The sequence below is a fragment of the Aythya marila genome (genome assembly GCF_965140915.1).
Source record: "Aythya marila genome assembly, chromosome: Z".
Lineage (NCBI taxonomy): Eukaryota > Metazoa > Chordata > Aves > Anseriformes > Anatidae > Aythya > Aythya marila.
Genome location: NC_139080.1, coordinates 57,339,629 through 57,361,335, shown reverse-complemented (window position 1 = coordinate 57,361,335; position 21,707 = coordinate 57,339,629). Strand labels below are relative to the sequence as shown.

The window sequence follows — 21,707 nt, the reverse complement described above, 5'->3', positions numbered from 1 at the left end:
AGAAAGTTCGTGTCGATGACTATCCAATTCAGCTCCTGAAATTAGATACTGCCTAGAAAAGATTGAGGAAGTTGCACCATGAACCACATAGTATCTGAAATACCAGAACGCAAAATTGTATCAACTTATTACTAGTTTTATGATTTCTATATAGCCACCTATGTTATATCCTCATAATTTTGAAGGAATGAACCCAAGAAGTCCACATACCGTTTTGAAAAATCTGTTTTATTGTTGTTTGTTTAAACCCAGAAAATTTGTACTTATCTATGCTTAGCAAGCTTAACAGCTCTTCAGGATGTATTCAGCTGAAGGCCTAGAAAGTTTCTACAGAATTTTAGGAAGTCAGGAAGACAGCCTTCTATGCTAGGGTTCATGTTCAACACCACTAGAAACACCATGTTCATGTTCAACACCACTAGAAAATAAATAAATAAATAAATAAAAATCTAGTGAAAGTATACAATTACACTGAATTTTAACGTTGATGGTCCCCTTTACATACGGGAGCAACATGCCTTACATTCTATCACACAACTAATTTGTTGTTCTCTCACCTACCTACAGTCTATGACACAGCTATTCCTCACAATGTTTCTTTCTGGATTCCCCAGCTAAACCTTTCTAAAGCTCAGTGCTGTTCTCATTTCAGTTTTAAACATGCAGAGAAAGAAAAATGCACAGAAGAGGGGAGGAAGTAAAATAAAGACTTGGTATATTGTAAATACAATATATTTCTAAGCAGTGTACAACATATGAACAAACTGTAGACAAACTTTACCTTAGGAAGCTGATTTTGCATCCATTAATTAAGACCCAATCTAAGTTTTTACTATGGCAAAATAGTAAATAGTAATATGGTTTCAGTACACATCATCTAGTAGATGGTTAAAAAATCTTTAACGCAGACACCCCTCATCATTATAGAAATATCCTCAAAGGCATTCCTACTGAAGAATCTGAAGAGGGAACTGAAGAATCAGGGAAAATACCCCCTACCCCTTTTCCAAACTACAAGAACTTTCAGGAAAAATAGCCAGCTGCACCAATGCTGCTAGAAGGTTTATGCCTTGATACTAAACATACACAGAATTTGTAATGCATTTACACTAATGTAATTTTAATAAACTAGACCTTGAACATTTTACCTACAATACACTTTACAATACACAGTTTTACAATACACTTCCTTTAATTTCTGGGGCACTGGCTAAAACAAACAAAAAAAACCTTCTGGTTTCATCTGCATTCATATGAATGTTACTGCACATTTCACAGTTTACATTTCACCAACTGCTTCTGATGTCACTTTTACATTTTAGATTTATGATTCAAGCTTAGTAATTGCCCCAGATTTAAAGAGTACAAAACTAAACAAGCTTAACTGAAGTCTTGAACTCTTGCTCAGGTGGCCAAGAAGGCCAACAGCATCCTGGCTTGTATCAGAAGCAGTGTGGCCGGCAGGGCTAGGGAAGTGATCGTCCCCCTGTACTCGACTCTGGTGAGGCCGCACCTCGAGTACTGTGTTCAGTTTTGGGCCCCTCACTACAAGAAGGACATCGAGGTGCTTGGGCGGGTCCAGAGAAGGGCGACGAAGCTGGTGAGGGGTCTGCAGAACAAGTCTTATGAGGAGCGGATGAGGGAGCTGGGCTTGTTCAGCCTGGAAAAGAGAAGGCTCAGGGGCAACCTTATCGCTCTCTACATGTACCTTAAAGGAGGCTGTAGCGAGGTGGGGATTGGTCTGTTCTCCCACGTGCCTGGTGACAGGATGAGAGGGAATGGGCTAAAGGGAGGTTTAGGTTGGATATTAGGAAGAACTTCTTTACCGAGAGGGTTGTTAGGTATTGTAATGGGCTGCCCAGGGAAGTGGGTGAGTCACCATCCCTGGAGGTCTTTAAAAGACATTTAGATGTAGAGCTTAGGGATATGGTTTAGTGGAGGACTTGTTAGTGTTAGGTCAGAGGTTGGACTAGGTGATCTTGGAGGTCTCTTCCAACCTAGATGATTCTGTGATTCTTTACCTATTCTTTCTGTCTGAATAGTGACACCACGTGGCATATACCCGTAAGTCAGTGGACCAACATCTGCTCACACCAGTTAAAGATGGCCCTCCCAAGTAAATTAAGCCAAAATCAGTAGTTTTATCAGCAAAAAGGTTCTACATTTCTGGTTCAACAAGACTAAGTAATATCCTTAATATCTATAAAGTGTTGAAGTATTACACCTAATGTTAGGAACATTGTGAACAGTCTTTATTTGTTCACTAAAACTTACATACAACATGTTAATTAGTTAAAAAAAAATCTCAACACAAAAAGCAGTAGTTGGAGTTTTTATTTCCAAAGGGCAAAACATCTAAAATAAAATTAAGTTCTAACAATTCTGAGAAGTCCACAGAGGATAAGTTTACTGATAATTTAGTATCAGAAAAAAAAAAAAGAAAAAAAAAAAAAGAAAAAAAAAAGAAAAAAGAAAAAAAACTGTTAACATTCCAGATTACTGTAGAAAAAGTGTATATCACACTTAGGGCATATAAGATTTACAGCAAACAAAAAATACCCTGTTTTAAAAGTAATCTCCCTTCCAAATAGGTTTTCATTTTAGTGCATCCTATCTCATAGACTTTACATTTACATTTCTCTATATACAAAAAGGTACAACAAATTGGTACAGTATTTATTGCAACAAATTAAGGATGCTATAATATACACAGTTTTAATTAGCCCCTCCCCAACTTGCATATCCTCTTGCTTCTTACTCCTCCCTTGAAGCAGTCTCAGGTTCTAAGATTAAGTTCTTTCATTGAAAGGCACGTACTTATCTACAACAGAAGAAATCAATGCATTAATGTGGAATATCTTGTTTCAAGAGTAACTTTAGCCCGTATTTTTAAAGACCAAATTTTAAGACAACAAAGAACTGTATTACATTAGTAAATTTATCCATAAAAACACTTAGTTACCACATTATTGTGAAGTGTCATAAAACACCATTCATTTAAACCTCCCAAATAGAAAAACAGTGCATTTCAAAGACACATTTGCCCTCTTCCACACGTTAGACGTATTTTTGAAGTAGACGGGTTAAATAGTGAATAGATATCTTGTCACATGAAGCGAACTACATGCTTCATATTTAATTACAGATCTCCATATATTATTATTTTTAATATACATATATATATGCACGCAGTTTATAAGATTAAATACCACTTAAGACACACTGAACTTACAAGGCTCTTGAGTTCCTATTCAAATTTTGGTAACTCTAAGTAGCATTCCATAACTGGAATGCTATCATAAATAGAATTATTGTTTACCTTGTGACTTGCAGTGCAGCAAGTAGAGCATGCATGAAGTGATTCAATGAAGACTGTAAACTATCAGTGTGATTGCACTGGGTTTACGTGGAAAGGGTTTTGCTAGCAGAGGGTTGCATGGGTGGCCTCTGTGAGCAAAGCCCAGCAGCTGTCCCACGTTACATCAGAGCCAGCACCAGGTGGCTCCAAAAGGGAGCTGCTGCTGGCCACAGCTGAGCCAGTAAATCTCGCTGGTTGGGCCTTTGGAAGAGCAGACTTAAGAAAGGGGAAAAAATTTTGCTGCACAACAGCTGAATCAGCTTTTGTGCAGATGCTGCTGAACCAGCACCACAGGTGAAGGCAGCAGGAGGGCAGGAGGTGCTCCAGGCAGGCAGCAGCAGTTCCCCTGCAGCCTGTGCAGGGAGAGGCCCCTGGTGGAGCAGGCTGTCCCCCTGCAGCCCATGGGTCCCACATGGAGCAGATCTCCACGCTGCAGCCCCCCCATGGGTGGAGGAGTCCACGGTGGAGCAGGTGGATGTGGCCTGGAGGAGGCTGCGGCCCATGGAGAGCCCCCGCAGGAGCAGGCCCCGGGCCGGAGCTGCAGCCCGTGGAGAGGAGCCCTCGCAGGAGCAGGGGGTCTGGGGGGAGCTGCCGCCCACCTGTGGGGGACCCGTGCTGGAGCAGTTTGTTCCTGGGGGATGGATGGAGCCCGTGGGACGGAGCCGTGTGGGAGCAGTGCTTGAAGAGCTGCTGCCTGTGGGCAGCCCCCGCAGGCTCAGTTTGGGAAGGGGCATCCTGTGGGAGGGACCCCACACTGGAAAGAAGGTGTTTTTCCTTTTGGGGGGTAAGTGGTTTTTTGTTTGCTTTCAGTTCTCACTGCTCTAGTCTGTTAGTAATAAGCAATAAAGTACATTAATCTCCAAATGCTGAATCTGTTTTGCTCATAATGTTAATCGGTCAATGATCTTCTTATTCCCATGAGCCTTTTTTCTTATCTTCTCCCTCCATTCTTTAGAGGAGTGAAAGCAGCATGGTAGAGCATAGCTGCCCATCAGCTTAAAACCACCACAATCTGTCATGCAGATACAAAAGATGTAGTTGAAAGAAGGTAAAATAAACTAACTGAAAAAGTGTATTCCTAATTATTGATATATGTTATATACATATGTAAATAAGGTGTTCGATATCAGCTTTCAAGCTTTCTTTCCAGCAATGCTGTCCCTTTGCAAAGTTCAGGCAGCATTTTATTAACCTGATCTATACTGAGCTTTGTTGAGCACATTCAGATTGTCCAGAACTGTTTTTCTCCTATGCGCAAACATTATTTCAAGATAACAGTAACTTCTGTTAGAAGAAATTTTTAGAGCTTCTCCCTACACAGAAAAACACAGCTAGCTCTCAGTATACGTACGCAGAGTAAATTTGCTTTATCGACTATATATAACTTATTTTTTTTCTCATAATGGCTTTGATCACTTAAACGCTTACTTTCTGAGCTATTCTGAAAAAACAGTAACATTTTCTTCCTCTATTATCTATTGTTATTCACTTTTGTGGTTATTACTTTTATTCTGTTTATTTCCTCAGCACGTTAACAGAAACATCTGCTGTACATTATCACCTCTTCTGTAAGCCAACACCATTACATTTCATGCCATTTTGGAGGCCCGAAAGAGAGAAGAAAGAGAGGTATACCTATCCTACAAGTTATATCACTATATATTTATATAGTGATATCTATCACCCCAGGCTATGACATGTTCTAACCTTGTTCAAATATTCCACTTTTCCCACTTTTTCTGAGCTTTTGGACTTGGATCAAAACATTGTGTATTTTTAGTTTTCATCTGAAACTGATGCTTTTAAATCAAATACTATGTATGCACTGGAGGTTCTTCTATCAACAAGATGCCACAGTATGTGAGGAGCTAATTGTTAATGTTAACACTAATAAACACTTGACTTATCTTACAACAGCTATGTCATGAGATAAACGAACTACTGCTAATCTATTCAAATTGTTTGTACTCTATGTCATTTAGACAACTATTTTTAAAATGGTCTGATCAGTAAGTTACTTTCAAACACTTCCAAATTACTTGGTATATCTAAAGCAAACTGATTTGCTGCAGTACTGAGAATAGCTGAACAGAAGTTGAGTATTTGGGACAGCTTTTTCCTCAACTACAACACTACGCCATAATGTTTTGTTTTTTTCTTAGATACCAAAGTTAACAGCAAGTGTAGTCTGGGGCCTGCTGTCTACAGTTGTAAAGCACCTTAGTGTAAAACATACTGCAGCCCTTACTGTTGTTGGTTCTATTTCATCCCGTAAGGAACGAGAGTGAAATACCGAAGAATGGAATAACTGAAGTATGTAAAGCAGATAAACTTGGTTAGCTTTAGTAATGACACTATTTTTAACCAAAATATCCTACCTTCCTCTCCATTTTTCTGGAACTCATATGCTGAAGACAAATGGTGTTCTGGAGTAGATCAAGAGTAGCAGAAGTACTAAGTTTATCTTCTTGACCACTTAATTCTTGCCCATTTAAAATTTAAATGATCTTGATACCCTTTCTCCAACCACGTATGAAACAAAGTAGTGAGCTGTTTCAGTCAAGATACTTATCATCCATACCTTCACTGCGCAGACATACAGCTCCTTTATACAAACCTTCGAGGATGATTGGCATCAAATAGTGTTGTATCATCATCATCATCATCTTGCTCTAAGGGAGTCAGCTCCATGTTTTCTATGTTTGTATCCAAAACTCCGTATCTTCGGGTTTTTCTGTTACGTCTTCGGAGCCTGAAATGTATTGTACAATATATAAGTTCTACAGATTTATCACTACTTTCAATTCCAACAATGCAAGAAGACCATCCCTTAAAACACAGCTATATTGATACTGATCATAAGTTTTAAGAAATTACCATATTTACACTGTAACACCCTTAGCTCAGTGAAATTCAGACTGTACACAATTCCAAGTGTGAAGAATTTACAAGAAATGACTGAAGCCAATAAAAATTTGTCACCTTTACTTTAGTATAGAATTACTGCAGAGAATACAAAAAGGCACTTAATAGCTAATACAAAAAAGTGAATACAAAACAGTGGTTAGTAACTATATGCAAGAGCCAGATAAAAACATATGCAAGCACACTTCTAGCAGATCCTACAATTAAAAAAAATCACCTTGCTATGAATTTGGTACTTGCTTTATAAAACAGCAGATCAAATCAGAGATAAACTCAGCAAAACTAGATTCAGCACAAGCCATGGGTTCCATCATTTTAAACCTGATGCCTAGAGAAGACTTCACAAATAACATTAAGAAGCTTCATTGTTCATAATTAAGTCAATCACCCATAAAATAACTAGCAGTAAAACATGCAGAACAGAGTTTGAAAAAAACAAAGATCTCTTTTTCATAGTAATGAGTAATAAACATCTTGCATTAATAACATTGCATATATAAAAATCCACTACCTCTTATATTGTAAGTGAATTTGTTTAGACCTTTGACCTTAAGTGTGAAATAGAATAAATTCTTGACATAAATGAAAACTTATGTGTAGAAGAGAATTAACTTTTTCAAACCAACTCATGGTGAAGGAAAACCTAAAAATACTCAGCAGACACTCACTATTCATCAAGGTCATCATTGCTACTGCAATCAGGAACTTGAGAGGTCAATTTCCTAATTTTAAAAACTAACTCCTCAGTTCCTCAGCTATTTCCTCTTCAATACCGAACCTTACATCCTCAGTTGTAGGATTTTTATTTTATTTTATTTTATTTTTAACATTTTGAAGTAAGAGAGAACTCGTAGAATCTATGTCATTTGCATTTCACAAAATTGATTCACAAAGTGATTCGTATTTCAAGATTAAGACAGTACTTACAAACACAGTCTGAATTTTCCTTTCTTATGTTCTCTGTGTGGGCCTTGGTCCCATGTAAGCCTCAAGCATGCTTTTGGCTTTGCACAACTATAGGCATTGAATAGACCTTGCTCAACTCTTTGAGGATCAGGAACTCAAGATAACTAGCTTCTCAGCTAACAATATACAAAGGTGTCTGTTACAAAATGCTGACAGAGCCACTTTCAGCTAATTCATACTCACAAACAGCAGCTATGTGAGAGCGGTATGACTGAGTAAAGTTGTCTTAAAAACAAATACTTTCTAGACATTTAGTTAAAACCACAGAGACACAACATTTCCTCTTAGCAACACCTAAAATAAAATTTACAAACCTACATTAAGTGCCTAGGAAAGGCATTCATGGTTTTCAGGAATTTAAATATGAGATGTTTCAAAGCTAATCATCAAAAAGAGTATAGTAAGTTATGCTTAAATAATATTATATACACTATACTATTGCTATACAACATATAGTCACCTCTGAGGCACCACTTCAGTCATCTTGTTAGAGAGACGAATATGATATCGAGAGTTACGGCTTCAGTTTGTCCTGAACTCTGGTATGCTTCTAGAATTCTTTTTATTTTTGCTTATTTATTTTTTAGATGTTACAGAAAAGAACCATCCTTTTCACATTAAGCAGCATCCATTCTTGGTCTACATTATATCCCAGTGAATTAGACCTCCTTTTGTAGTTGAGAAGCAAATACTAACATGTTCAGATGAGAAAGGTATAAAATATATACCTTTTTTTGAAGCATGCAAACATGATATTATATAAAAAAAAATAAATAATTATCAAGATAATTTCCTCCTCCTGATTTGAAATAGAATCAACTGTTTGCCATACGTGCTTTAGTACAACTTATTGCTTAAATCTAAGGCTAATCACAAAGACACGCAAATATCACCTTTCCGCTCAAGATAAAATTCATTGTTTTTCAACAGTCCTTAACATAGAAAGAAGTGGTATACTATAAAGTACCAAGCAGAAGAAAATTAGAAGCCTTATGATGAAAAATATGGTTGCTTCATACACATTGTGTCTTTCATTTTTGCTACACAACTTACACTTGGACAAGCACTTGTGGACATGTGAACAGTAGAAACCCTCTGCCATCCAGAGGGACCTTGGAGAGGTGGGCCTGTGCCAAACTCATGGGGTTCAACAAGGACAAGTGCAAGGTCCTGCATCTGGGCCAGGGTAATCCCAAGCACAAATACAGGCTGGGTGGAGAATGGGTGGAGAGCAGCCCTGAGGAGAAGGACCTGGGGGCGTTGGCTGAAAAGAAGGCCAACACGAGCTGTCAATGTGCACCTGCAGCCCAGAAAGCCAACCGTATCTTGGACTGCATCAAAGGAAACATGGCCAGCAGGGCTGCAGAGGTGATTGTCCCCCTCCACTCTGCTCTCTTGAGACCCCACCTAGAGCACTGTGTTCAGCTCTGGAGCCCCCAGCACAAGGAGATGGACATTTTGGAGTTAGTCCAGAGGAGGGCCACAAAAATGATCAAGGGTCTGGAGCACCTCTTCTACAAACACAAGCTGAGGGAGCTGGGCTTGTTCAGCCTATAGAAGACAAGACTCTGCGGAGACCTTATAACAACTGCCTGATACCTAAACGAGGCCTGCTGGAAAGCTGGGGAGGGACTCTTTGTCAGGGAGCATGATGATAATAGAAAGAGTAATGTATTTAAACTAAAAATAAAAATAAAAATATATATATAGATTCAAGTGAATGCTGTTGAGAAACTGACAAAAGAATTACTAGTGACATAAAAACTTTATCTGTATACAGATTAGTTACCAAACTGAAGCTAAAACGATACTGGAAATGCTTATATGACATACCTGTATGATTACTAGGACACTAAAGCACTGTCAAGAAAAACTAACTTAGGTCTGGCTACCATGTGACTGTTAGGAAGAAAACGTAGGACAAAAGCCCAATTTTGTTCAAGTCTGTAGCATTCTCTACTGCTCTCAGCAACTTAATGCAGACTATTTTTATCTCTGTAGTTACAACTTGTGGTCTAAGAAGATGAAGTTACAAAAAATGGCATTAAAAGTACATAAAAAGACATATTTTTCTGTGTTCAGTTCCAATCCTTTTTCAAAGACAGCTGACAGCAATAGAGGAATCTGCAACAAAATACAAGCAAATAGTATGACAATAACATCAGAGATGGTATAAATAACAGACTGTTAAAAGGGGAGATAAATAAGAAATACTGGTGGTCAAAAAAAAGGCAGAAAATATAAGAATATGAGAGTAGAAGCAAAACAGGTCAAGTTCAAACCACATCTAAGAAACATGAAAAAGGACAAAGGACATAGGAGGGTGAGGGGGTGAGATTTTTTTTTATACTACCCTAACTTGTGCAGTACAAGCAACTACCCTTGCTACAAACCACAAAGACTGAAAACAAGATCAGATCAATACAGTATGAATTGCTAATTAACCTTTCTATGTAAAGTGCCTTTCTACTAGAAGCTTTTTACTGATAGTAAGCTCTCCAATAAACCAATCTCCCCTGTTCCCTACTACTCAGCTTCACAATACTTTAGAGGATTCTGCGAAGTACATGACAAGGGAATTGTAGCTCTCCAATCACCTCAAGCCTCAGCTGTTACTTACAGGCCAGCAGCATATATCGCCTTAAAAGTGAAAATCATCATTTTTTGATCAACATTTCCAAAGACTGACTACTTTCAAATATGTGGATAAGTTGAAGTAAGCACAGCTCAGGAAAAAAAAAAAAATATGTCATTGAGGAGTTTGATAATGGTCTTTGTGACAGAACTAAATTTTAGCTGTCCCAGAGCTGACCCAGTGTTGGGAAAGTCACACCCTAAAGTGTAGTGCCTGGTATGAGCAAACAACAAGATACAGCCCATTCACATTCTCCATTAATGAATATTTCAAACTACATGGATTCTTCCTGAGCCATGAACTGGGTCAGTTACAAAACACATTCTCAATAAAAATAAAGTTATCACTATTTCACCCTAACTGAGCCCTCCTTTTTCTCTTTTTTTTTTTCCTCCCCTGTGAAGGGCACGCATGAGCTACACGTTTATATCCATAAAAGAAATTCAACAATCCAAATCCAAAGGCTTACAAATAACTTCCTGGAAAAGTACTTTAAGTTGACATTATGGAACACAATTCATGCTGAACCATGTGCATGTTCTGTCTTAACATGTCGCATTGTGTAGCACACTAACAGCTGTCTAAAAGAAAAAATAGCCATTTCATCTCATCTACTACACTTGCTTTCTCATCATCTCAGAAAGACTAGAGAACTAATGGCGTGTACTTCTTCCTACATAAACACCAAAGACAACTTTTGACTGCAATAGGCTTCATGTAAAAACAACAGAGCTGTACAGACAAAAGGAAGGAGGGAAAACAAAGGATGCATGAATTGCAACACTGGCTTTTCTGTGCATCATAAAGTGCAAACAGAGCGCATTTTTTGTAAAGTATCAAATCTAAGAGGCAAAAAAGGCAATAAAACTAAAGCTGGTAGACTAAACAAGGCATCATACTGTCCAAGCTTTCTTACTCCCAGCTTTGATGGATGTGCTGTGTGATCTTGTTTCTACACATATTGTTCCTTGAAAATCTTCCGTTATAAAAGGAAGGTGCAGGCAGCTCAACCTTTATAACAAGGCGAGTGAAACAAGTCCCACATATAAAACTAGAAATAAAATCAAGATACATTGTTTTCCTGACAGAGAAACTGCATCATCAGCAATGTCAGCGAGAAGGTCCACGGGAGCTTCCTATAGTTTACACAACCATACTCGGAAAAAAAAATAGTTATAGCCACAACAGCAAAGTTGTAACAGCTCTCAAGTTTTTCTTGAGAACGGATTTTCAGGGAACCACCTTGAAACAAAGTCAAATGGCTCTGAAAAGAGAAAAGTCATATCTTTATCAGAATGTACAAAATTTATTAATTATCGACCTCCATTAAGAAAGGTTGCAAGTTTCTGATGTGGTAAAGAATGTGTAGTGGCTACAGACTGAATTGTTTTGTAAAGAATCTTCCTCACCATTCAGTTTCTATACCTGAGCTATCTTTAATAATATCTAAATTTCTGACAAATAATTGTTTGAGTGTAACAAAACTACTCTGCTAGAAGAAAGATAAAAATGGCCGTAAAACCTCAAAATTGTTGAGAGCACAAATAGAACGTGCAGACATTTTCTCTCAGACCAACAGTAGCAAACAAGCATTTATCTCACTTGGATTTAAGGTTGCTGCTACAAGTCAATCTCCAAGTTAATCTGAACTGCTTACTACAGGCATAGATTGAATGTTTCAGACAAGCACTTCTAACCAGGAGCACCTTAAAAGTGCAGCTGTCAGGAACTTATCAATCCCAAAATGGACTGGTGCAAGCGGTGATTGTTTTTGTGCACTAAAAACAAAATCAACTGGGCATGCACTTAAACTAAACACAAGAGTGTACTTGAAAAAAAAAAAAAAAAAAAAAAAAAAGAAAAGGCTTTTAAGATCTAATCCTCTAAAGTGGTAACTACTTATTTAGTTGTCCCTAATCCTAACAAGACAAGTACAGAGCAATTTTTGTTTGTGTTTTGTTTTGAGAGTGGGTGTGTGTGCTGTGCTAATTTAAGCAAGACTTTCACTTCACGTTACCCCAGTGCTGGGCAACTTTGTGTTCATTCCGGAAGAGGTTTGTTTAACAATGTTTCCCAAAACAAAACAAAACAAAACAAAAAAAAGTTAACTGCATATTTATTTTCTAGATGTTGTAAAAAGCTCCACTGAAACTCTAGTGGACATGGTTCTTAAAACAAAGAATTAAAATCAGCTGCTAATGAAGTTGTGAAGTGTATAAGTAAATCCATACAAGCTTGAAAGAGTATTACATCTGTTTAAAGAAACAGCCTGATAACAGGCTGATTTGGTAACAACAAAAAGTGGAAGTATTCACAGCCCTGTGCGGTGGGTTGACCTCAGCTGGCTGCCCAGAGCACACCATGCTGCTATCTCAGCCCTCCACAGCAGGGCAGGGCGAGAAAACGAGATGAAAAAAATTCCTGGGCTGAGATAAGGTGTGGGAGATCACTCACCAGATACTGCTGCAGGCAAAACAGACTCAACTTGGGGAAGATTAATTCAGTGCCGATCCATACCAGAGTAGCGCAGTGAGACCTGAAAGTTATGAACACCTTCTTCCCTCATCTCCTCCCGACTTCCCAGGCTCAACTTCACTCCCACTCTTCCACCTTCTCCCTGCTCCTAAGCACCTCAGCAGGGTGAGGAATGGGGGCTGTGGTCAGATCACAGAGCTTTTATCTGTGATAAAAGCCCATACTGTTCCTCTGCTCCGGCGTGGGGTCCATCCCAGGGGATGCAGCTCTTCACAAGCTGTTCCAACAGGGGTCCCGATCTCAAGCAGGGGAACTTCTCTGGGGCCTGCAGCACCTCCTGCCCTCCTGCTGCACTGATCTGTGTGTCTGCAAGGCTGTTTTTCACTCCTCTCCCAGCTGCTGTTTCACAGCATTTTTTTCCCTCCTTCAACCTGCTCTCCCAGAGGCCCACCCAGCGTCGCTCCCTGGCTCAGCTCTGGCCAGCAGCAGGTCCCTTTTGGAGCCATCTGGAGCTGGCTCTGCTCTGACATGGGGCAGCTGCTGGGCTCTGCTCACAGAGGCCACCCCTGCAGCCCCCTGCTACAAAGCCTTACCACATCAACCCAATACAGATTTCACTTGCTGAGTCAAGGTGCATCTGGCAACTGAATAATAATCTTGCTCAAAAATACAATCAAATTTGAACTTGAGGTGTAATTTCCTAATATCATAGAATGGTTTGGGTTGGAAGGGACCTTAAAGATCACCTGGTTTCAACTCCCCTCCCATGGGCTGGGACGTCTTCCACTACACCAGGTTGCCCAAAGCCCCATCCAGCCTGGCCTTGAACACCTCCAGGGACGGGGCATCCACAGGTTCCCTGGGCAACCCAGTCCTGGTGTATTCACCACCCACTGAGTGAAGAATTTCTTCCTTACATCTAATCTAGATCTACCCTCTTTCAGTTTAAAACCATTACTCTTTGTCCTGTCACCACACCCCCTGACAAAGAGTCCCTCCCCAACTTTCCTGTAGGCCCCCTTTAGGTACCAGCAGGCAGCTATAAGGTCTCCACGCAGCCTTCTCTTCTCCAGGCTGAACAACCCCAACTCCCTGAGCCTGTCTTCGCAGGAGAGGTGCTCCAGACCTCTGATCACCTTTGTGGCCCTCCTCTGGACTCGTTCTATCATGTCCATGTCCTGCTTGTGCTGGGGGCCCCAGACCTGGATGCAACACTCCAGGTGGGGTCTCACAAGAGCAGGGTAGATGGGGACAACCACCTTCCTCAAGCTTCTGGTAATGCTTCTTTTGATGCAGCCCAGGATATAGTTGGTTTACTGGGCTGTAAGTACACACCACCCCGGCTCACACTGAGCTTCTCATCAACCAACACCCCCAAGGTCCTTCTCCTCAGGGCTGCCCTCCACCCATTCTCCACCCAGCCCATATTAGTGCTTTGGATTGCCCCGGTCCAGATGCAGGACCTTGCACTTGGCCTTGTTGAACCTCATGAAGCTCACATAGGCCCACCTCTCCAGCCTGTCCAGGTCCCTCTGGATGGTATCCCTTCCCTCCAGCGTGTCAACCGCACCACAGAGCCTGGTGTTATCAGCAAACTTGCTGAGGGTGCACTCGATCTCTCTGTCCATATCACCAACAAAGAAGATAAACAGCACCAATCCCAGTACTGACCTCTGAGGAACAACCACTTGTCACTGATCTCCACCTGAACATTAAGCCGTTGACCACTACTCTTTGAGTGTGACCATCCAGCCAACACCTTACCCACCCAGTGGTCCTTCCCTCAGACCCATTACTCTCCAAATTAGAGACAAGGATATCATGGGAGACAGTGTCAAATGCTTTGCACAAGTTCACACAGATGATGTCAGTTGCACTTCCCCTGCCCACCAATGCTGTAACCCCACTGCAGAAGGTCACCAGATGTGTCAGGCATGAGCTGCCCTTGGTGAAGCCATGTTGGCTGTCACCAATCACCTCCTTGTTTTCTATGTGCCTCAGCACAGTTTCCAGGAGGATCTGTTCTGTGATCTTGCCAGGCACAGAGGCGAGACTGACCGGCCTTAGTTCCTGGGGCTCTCCTATTTTCCCTTTTTTAAAATGATGATTATTTCCCCTTTTCCAGTCAGTGGGAACTTCATTAGACCACCATGACTTCTCAAATTAGATGGAGAGGGGAATAGCAACTACATCCACCAGTTTCCTCAACAGCTGTGGATGCAACCTATCCCATGGTCTTGTGCACCTTCAGGTTCCTTCGATGGTCTCAAACCTGATCTTCATCATTGTCCTAGGCCTTGCCTTTGCCTTCTGGGGCCTGGGCCATGTGGCTGGAGCTTTTGTCAGTGAAGGCTGTGGACAAGATGTCACTGAGTACCTCAGCCTTTTTCATATCCCAGAAACCAGATCTCCCATTTCCTTCCAGGGAGGGCCCACGGTTTCCCTCATCTTCCTTTTATAACCAACGTACCTACAGAAGCCACTTTGAGCACCTGCAGAGCCAGGTTGGCTTACACTTCAACAACACCAAGTTCTTATACTGTACCAGCTTTGAATTTAAACCAGCTTTTTTTTGCCATAAAATGGGATTACTTATGTCATGGTAAAATATGCCATATTTAGGTTAGAATTCTGCTTAGTAAAGCCAGTGTGAAGGAATTATTTTTCCTTTGCTCTCAATAAGCAAAACTTTACTCAGCACTTCTCATATCAAGTCACTATTCTGGTTAAGTGCCAGATTTTTGTTTTCTTTTTTTTTTTTTTTTTTTTTATTACTGTTTTGCATATACACAATGCATCACCTTGAATCTAACTTTGTGTTCCCTCCAAGGACAGGGAACCTGTTAGTCACAGAGTAATGAAGCACGGCTGTAACTTGGAGCACGAACATTCATCTGCCTCAGAGAATCTGTGAACGAAGTGAGCTCAGCGCCCCTTCCTCCCATTCACAGGCACTTGAGACCATCAAGATGAGGATGATTTTCTCTGCAGCACCCCAGCGGAGGAGCACACACCAGTACGGACGGTTCCAGACCTCACACAAGGGGCTGCAGACACTGGACACACAACACCTTCTGAGACGCTCTTCCTGCAGCTCAAGCAACGCCAGGCACTTATTCATTCTGCTTCCTTGGCCTCCCCATACTCGCACTCCAACCACCTCCCCCGTCCCCCCCGCGGCGCCCCGCTCCCTCACCGCACGGTCCGGATGACGAAGTAGACGATGAGGGCGGCGCTGGCCAGCACCAGCACGGACAGGGCGCGCTGGGTCATGGGCTGCCCCTGCTCGGGCGGCGCCGACACCTCGGCCAGCCGCCCGCCGCCGCCGCCGCCCCGCGTGGCGCTGCCGCCGCCGCCGCCGCCGCCCGCCGCCTCCGTGGGCCGCGGGGAGGCGGAGGTGGCGGAGGCCCCGGCAGCGCCGCCGAGCGCTTCCCCGCAGCGCGCTGCCAGCACCAGCCCCGCCAGCAGCCAGGCGGGCGGCGGCGGCGGCCACATGCTGCTGCCCCCCGCCTTCCTCCTCCTCCTCCTCCCCCTCTTCCTCCGGCTCCGGCCCCGCGGACCAAGCGCGGCCGGGCCCCGCCGCCGCCCGGCCCACGGAAGCGGAAGGGGTCGGCGCCCGGCGGCTGCCGCTGCCATGTGGAGGCGCCGGGGGGGGCCGTGGCTGCGGGGCGGTGCCTGCACACACAGGGCGGGTGCCAGGCACGGGGGTGTCCCCCTCAAGAGAACGGGGAGATTAATGCAGTGTATGGCCTGTCAGTAACAGATGAGAGCAGTGACGACTGAAAGCAAACGCAAAAGACTTCACCCAAACACCCTCTTGCACCTCCTCTACCCAGGTGGCGCCCAATGCAGCCTGGCTTGTTTTGGCTTTCCCAACTTGGAGGTAGCTGCTGTAGGTCAGAGTAGCAGAGGGTGCCCGTCTGGTAATGACGGTCACACCTTAATGTTTGGCGATTACGAATCAGAATTGTCATCTCCTTGGCTTTTCCTATAAGAAGCTTTTATGCAAAGTGTTTAAAAAGGGAGAAGCAAAAGGAGAGTTTGGAAGCAATAGTGTTTGAAGAGCTCAGATCCTCTTTCTGTTCAGGTAAATGGTGGATCAGGAAGTGAGTGTGTCTCCACTGGTGCCAACAACTCCACTAAGGCCATGGAGCCATCAATACCTTAACAAGCTAGTGGAAATTCATGAACTGGAGAAGTGAGACCCCAAATTATGTTCAGTTTTTGTATAGAGTGAATCCACTGTGATATTTATGCTGCTTGTGTAATGTGCGTGTCTACAGTGCAGTTCCTTCAGTAAATGTCATCCGGTAGGATAATCCTGTAATTATTCTTTAATTAGGGGGTTGTTTTCTTTGGCTCTTTTTTTTTTTTTTTTTTTTTTTTTTTTTTTTTTTTTGTGAATAGTAAACTACAGCAAGGAGTTCAGAGATCTGATCTGCATACTGAAGAAGAGGAAATAAACCTTTGCACTGATCCCCACTCTCTTAGCATGCTAGTTCAACCAGTTTTCAACATACTTCATGGTAAATCAAGGTGAAAAAAAATAAAGAAAAAAGACAAATCAAAACACCAAGCCAACCCAACAGTCTTTGTAACAGCTGGAGCAAAGTGCTACAGGCCCTGTGGGTCAGATGGCCTACGGTGATGGCCCCCACAGCCCTTGCTGCTTATCTTGGGGCACCAGCAGAGGCCACATCAGCCTGGCTCACGCCTGGACTCCAGCCGAGCGCGTGTGTGAGTCTTGGAGCATTGAGCAAGGGTTTGGTGGAGCTGTGCTGTGGGGCTGCTGGCAGCCTCTCACAGTGCCCATCCCTGCAGCCATTTGCATGTTTCCGTGGCCCTGCCTCGCTCAGGGGTAGGGGGTGGGGGGCATGGGATGGAGCAGCTGCAGGGCCAGGGGTTTCTGTTGAGGGGCTGGGGCATTGCTGCTGCTCACCCCAGCACAGCGAGTGACTCTGGCCCTTGTACGGTTTGGGACACCCTTTGGCAGCTGCAGCTTTGGGGCAGGGGAGCAGCTCTTTGACCTCAGCTCTCCTCAGCCCACAAAGAGCCCAGTGGTCATGGACATGCTATTGGACTGGATGTGCCCAGCCTGTGGGCACAGTCAGGATGATTTGACTCTGTCTCCACCAGCCTTGCTACACCTGTGCACTGCGGTGGGCAAAGAAAAATCCAAGTTGTCCCCTCTGCAATGAGACAATCAAGACCATCAAGTACTTGGTGAGGTCAGCCGACAATTACTTGGAGTGTGCTGCCCCAGAGTCCACAGAGTGCTTGGCTGAGGGCCAGGAGGATGGGCAGGGGGCTGCGGAGCTGGTACCCAGGGTTCCTGAGCTCAGCTTCCCACACAAGGTCTGGGCAGCCTTTTTTTGAGAGCACCTAGAAAACATCAAGTCCCTGCTCGCATGGCTGCAGCAGGAGCTGGAGATGATCTCTGGCGCCGAGTGGTGGGAGGTGGCTGCAGGCCAGAGCACTGTGATTGGCTTCCTGTGCCTCTACAAGCTTGACGAGGAGGGATTGGTGTGGGTGCTGCAGCCTTGCCTGAAAAACCAGACACTGCCATTTGTGGTGCGGCTCACCACTGCCGCTGTGGAGCTGTGCAGCACAGAGATCCACCAGCAGCACGACCACCAGGATGCCCATGCTGCAGGGGGCCAGGAAGACAGCCCCACAGCCACCCATGGCTACACCACTTCTCCACAGAGAACTCATGCCCATGGCCCAGACCGCTCCATCAGCCCTGTGGGCAGCAGCACTGTGGAACCCATGGACATATTGGTGGGAGTCCCAGGCACCCCCCAAGTGCCCCTGCCACCCCACAAGAGGAGGAGCCACCTGAGGAGCCAGGGCAGGTGGCAGCAGGTCCCTCTGCCCAGGGCAGGGAGTGCTTTCCTGGGGCGTCCCAGTGAACCCCAAAAAGGAGGGCCAGCAGCAGCCCCCAGGACTCTTCCCAGCCCTGCAAGAGGCCAACCCAACAGCAGGACTAGATGGGCACCCCACAGCTGGCAGCATCACATCTCAAGGGGGCTGGGAGCCACTCCATTTTCTCTCACTCTACCTCTTAGAGAAAATAACGAAATGCTACCAAAAGAGTCTATGTATTACTGACAGTGCAGACATTGCTGCTGTCCATAGCCATGTTGGTTTCTTCCTCTTCTTGTGAGAATTCTGTCCAGAGAAAGTTTTGAAGTTGGTGAAGGGACTGGAGCACAAGTTTTATGAGGTGTGTCTGAGGCTCTTGTATGGTTTGTTGGTTAGCCTCCTGATTCACCTGGGGAGCCTGCAGTGACTGAAGTTGTTGATTATCCATTCCTAGAAGTATTCAAGGCCAGGTTGGAAGAGGCTTTGAGCAACCTGATGTAGTGAATGGTGTCCCTGCCCATGGCAGAGGGGTCAGAATTAGATGATCTTTAAGGATCCTTCCAATCCAGACCATTCTGGAGTATTGTGTCCAGTTCTGGGCTCCCCGGTACAAGAGGGACATCGAACTACCAGAGTGAGACCAGAGGAGGGCTATGAAGATGATGAGTGGACTGGAGCACCTGTTGTATGAGGACAGGCTGAGAGAGCTGTGTCTGTTCAGCGTGGAAAAGAGAAGACTGAGGGTGGACTTCATCAATGTGTTTATACACAATGTGTTTATACCTGAGGGGAGGGTGTCAAGAGGATGAAGCCAGTCTCTTTTCAGTTGTGCCCAGAGAGAGGCAATGGGTACAAACTGAAGCACAAGAAGTTCCAGCTGAATATGAGGGGACACTTTTTTACCCTGAGGGTGGCAGAGCACTGGAACAGGTTTCCCAGAGAAGTTGTGGAGTCTCTGTCTCTGGAGACTCCAGAGAAGAAATGGGTAAAATATGGGGATAGAAAAGAAGCCTTATGCATTTCTGCAGTTGAAGTATAGTTAACATGGGTAACAACCAGATTTTGTATATGGGCAGATTTTCTTTTTAATTTAGTTTATTATTATTATTATTATTTTATATCCCAGAGAACTTCAGGTTTTCCAGTGAGCAGTTATATTGTGTCATATAAGATCATGTATAATACAGAGCATTTCAATAATGATTTGCTAATAATCTATTGACAAGTTTGGCTGTTACTGATAGTTAACTGGGAAAACATTTTCAAGTTTCAACCCAGAAAGAATAAGAGAATTTGGCATTGAAAGGGTGAAACTAGTTTACATAGCATGCACACCGTATCTTTGTCATTCCCTTGAAAATTCCTGGTACTTTTTGTGTGAATGTTCTTTTCAGATGCTTTGGAACAAGTTTTTCCTAAGGGTGCTGAAGGGAGCATGTGACTAAACTTTTTTCATAAGCTTTTCCATGGTTTATAACTTGGATAAAGTTTGCCTGACTGAGACCATAAGGGGTCCCTGCCAACCACAATGTCTATTATAATTCCTCTCCCCTGTGAATCCCCTTGATGTACTTCCTGCCAACTCCAAGCAGCTGCATTCCAGCCCAGTGGGAACATCAGTCATTAACGTTAAACTGTTCTAAGGATATGGCAATGACGTGTGGACCGTGTAAGCTGTACAGCGTTGGGACATTTAGTCAGGGCAATGTGGTGGTATATTTCATGGCAAACTGCATCTCTGCAGTCAGTGTTTGAAGAAGAAACAAGGGTGATTGTCATGATCAGTAGAGACTATGGAATGACTTCTTAAATACTCTCTTCTTTCACAGTGTGTATTTGCAAAGCTACTCTTTAAAAGCAAGGATGCCCATTTTGTATGTCCAGGAAAATTTTTTGAAAAAAAAAATTCAAAATTTTGAAAAAAAAATTTGAAGTTTTTCCAAAATTAGAAGATAATTCACTTGCCTCAGTAAGGTAATGTAGTCTCTGAATTTTCAGAACAGAAGCCAAAACTACAGTAGTTCGTGTTCATTGTTCTGAAATAATAACAATTATTTTAATGAAATATTTTCAGATTTCTTTTTATATCCCAAGTCATTGAAATGCTTAATTTTGTTAAGTATTCAAGTGAGGCATAAATAGATTCCAAGTTTGTAAACAATTTGCTTTGAGGGAGATGTAAGATAATTCTTTGATGAAATGCATTGCTTAAATTTGTCATAACTTTGAACCTGCATTAGGATTGATTTGACAGCCATTTTAAAGTTTTCTAAGTGTACCAGCTTGTTAGTAATTATTGTTTACTTTATTGTTTTCAGTGAAAGAAAGAATTAAACACAAATTGTGACATTCTGTGATCATTCAGGCAGCTTTCGAAAGAAGTGAGTTACATTCCCCATTTCATGTAGTTATATTCACCATTTCTTTTCTTGCTTCCAAAAGAAATAAAAAACTTTCAGTTTCATATCTTGTATCCAAAAGGTGACAGGACGTGAGTGCCATTGAAAGACTCTGAGACTGCTAAATTGTCCATTAAAATTAATGGAGCTTACATGACTTCCACCTTTGACAAAAACAAAATTGGACAATTTTTTGAATTCCTTAAAATAGACCTTGTAGATGAATTGAAAGAGCAGAGAAATTACTTTGCAGGATTATGTGAGTGTCAAGGATGTCTGGGAAGGGGCCTTTTCATCACAGAAAGAGCTGATAACTCAGAGCAAGGCACTTAGGAGCTCTGTATATTCTTTTTTTTTTTTTTTTTTTTTTTTTTTGTCTCTCTTTTTGCTAGTTCAACTAAAACTGCACTGCGTGTGTCCTGATACCATCTATTTCCTTTTCCCTTTGCCCTCTCAGTCTGTAGCTGCACTCCTTGATGAAGTCCTTGAAGAATACTTTAACGTGGTCTCAAGAAGTTACAAAACCAGAGATGACACTCTACACTACATGCTTCTCTGCTCTGATAGGAGGCTAGAAGGCTACTGCCCTCTGCCCCCTAAAAGCGATGTGAAACACCCTGAATAGCACTATCAAATTCTATATGTCTCCAAACCCCATTGTAGTCACTGCTATTTACACTATCTGAGGACATCATTGCAGAGGTATATCTATCTGTGCTTGCCCTTGTATAGGTCAAGAAACTTTTCGAACAAGCCAAACAAAAAAGAGATTAATATGTCCCTTTTAGTGATTCTTTCCCCACTGATATGCAAATTTAGTAACTGTGGTCTATGGCAAAGGATTGCAGATGAATGTACTCTGGAAAGAAACCACAGATGCTACAACTTCAAAAAAGACACATATAAAACTTTTCTATTTTTTTTCAAAATTTTTTTTTTTCAAGTGCAGTAGATAGAAGACATTTTAAATCAACCAGTCAAACTATTATCTTAAAACTACAACAATAACAACAAAAACACCTTTGTGATTTTGATTTTCTGGATGTAAAAATGACATCTAGCATTTGAAGGTAAGGAACCTTTC

The 21,707-nt window shown here is 42.6% G+C and overlaps 1 protein-coding gene across 2 annotated transcripts; it reads right to left on the bottom strand.

Annotated features, from left to right (window-relative positions):
* Positions 1 to 2,480: 2,480 nt before the first annotated feature.
* Positions 2,481 to 15,931, bottom strand: FAM174A (family with sequence similarity 174 member A). Of its 2 annotated transcripts, none has more exons than XM_082784391.1 (3): positions 15,556 to 15,931; positions 5,940 to 6,110; positions 2,481 to 2,821 (listed from the first exon to the last, which is right to left on the bottom strand). In XM_082784391.1, the coding sequence occupies exons 1-2, from the start codon at positions 15,852 to 15,854 to the stop codon at positions 5,966 to 5,968; spliced, it is 444 nt and encodes a 147-aa protein (XP_082640517.1). In that variant the 5' UTR covers positions 15,855 to 15,931; the 3' UTR covers positions 2,481 to 2,821; positions 5,940 to 5,965. The 2 variants fall into 2 exon arrangements, with proteins under 2 accessions (XP_082640517.1, XP_082640518.1); XM_082784392.1 differs by having other exon boundaries at positions 5,976 to 6,110; positions 15,556 to 15,924.
* Between the last annotated feature and the right edge of the window lie 5,776 nt (positions 15,932 to 21,707).

Excerpts from the sequence above, each read along its gene's own strand:
- FAM174A (XM_082784391.1), bottom strand. The coding sequence starts at position 15,854 with ATGTGGCCGCCGCCGCCGCCCGCCTGGCTGCTGGCGGGGCTGGTGCTG. Across the intron at positions 6,111-15,555 it reads TTCGTCATCCGGACCGTGCG|GCTCCGAAGACGTAACAGAA; the intron begins GTGAGGGAGCGG and ends AATACATTTCAG.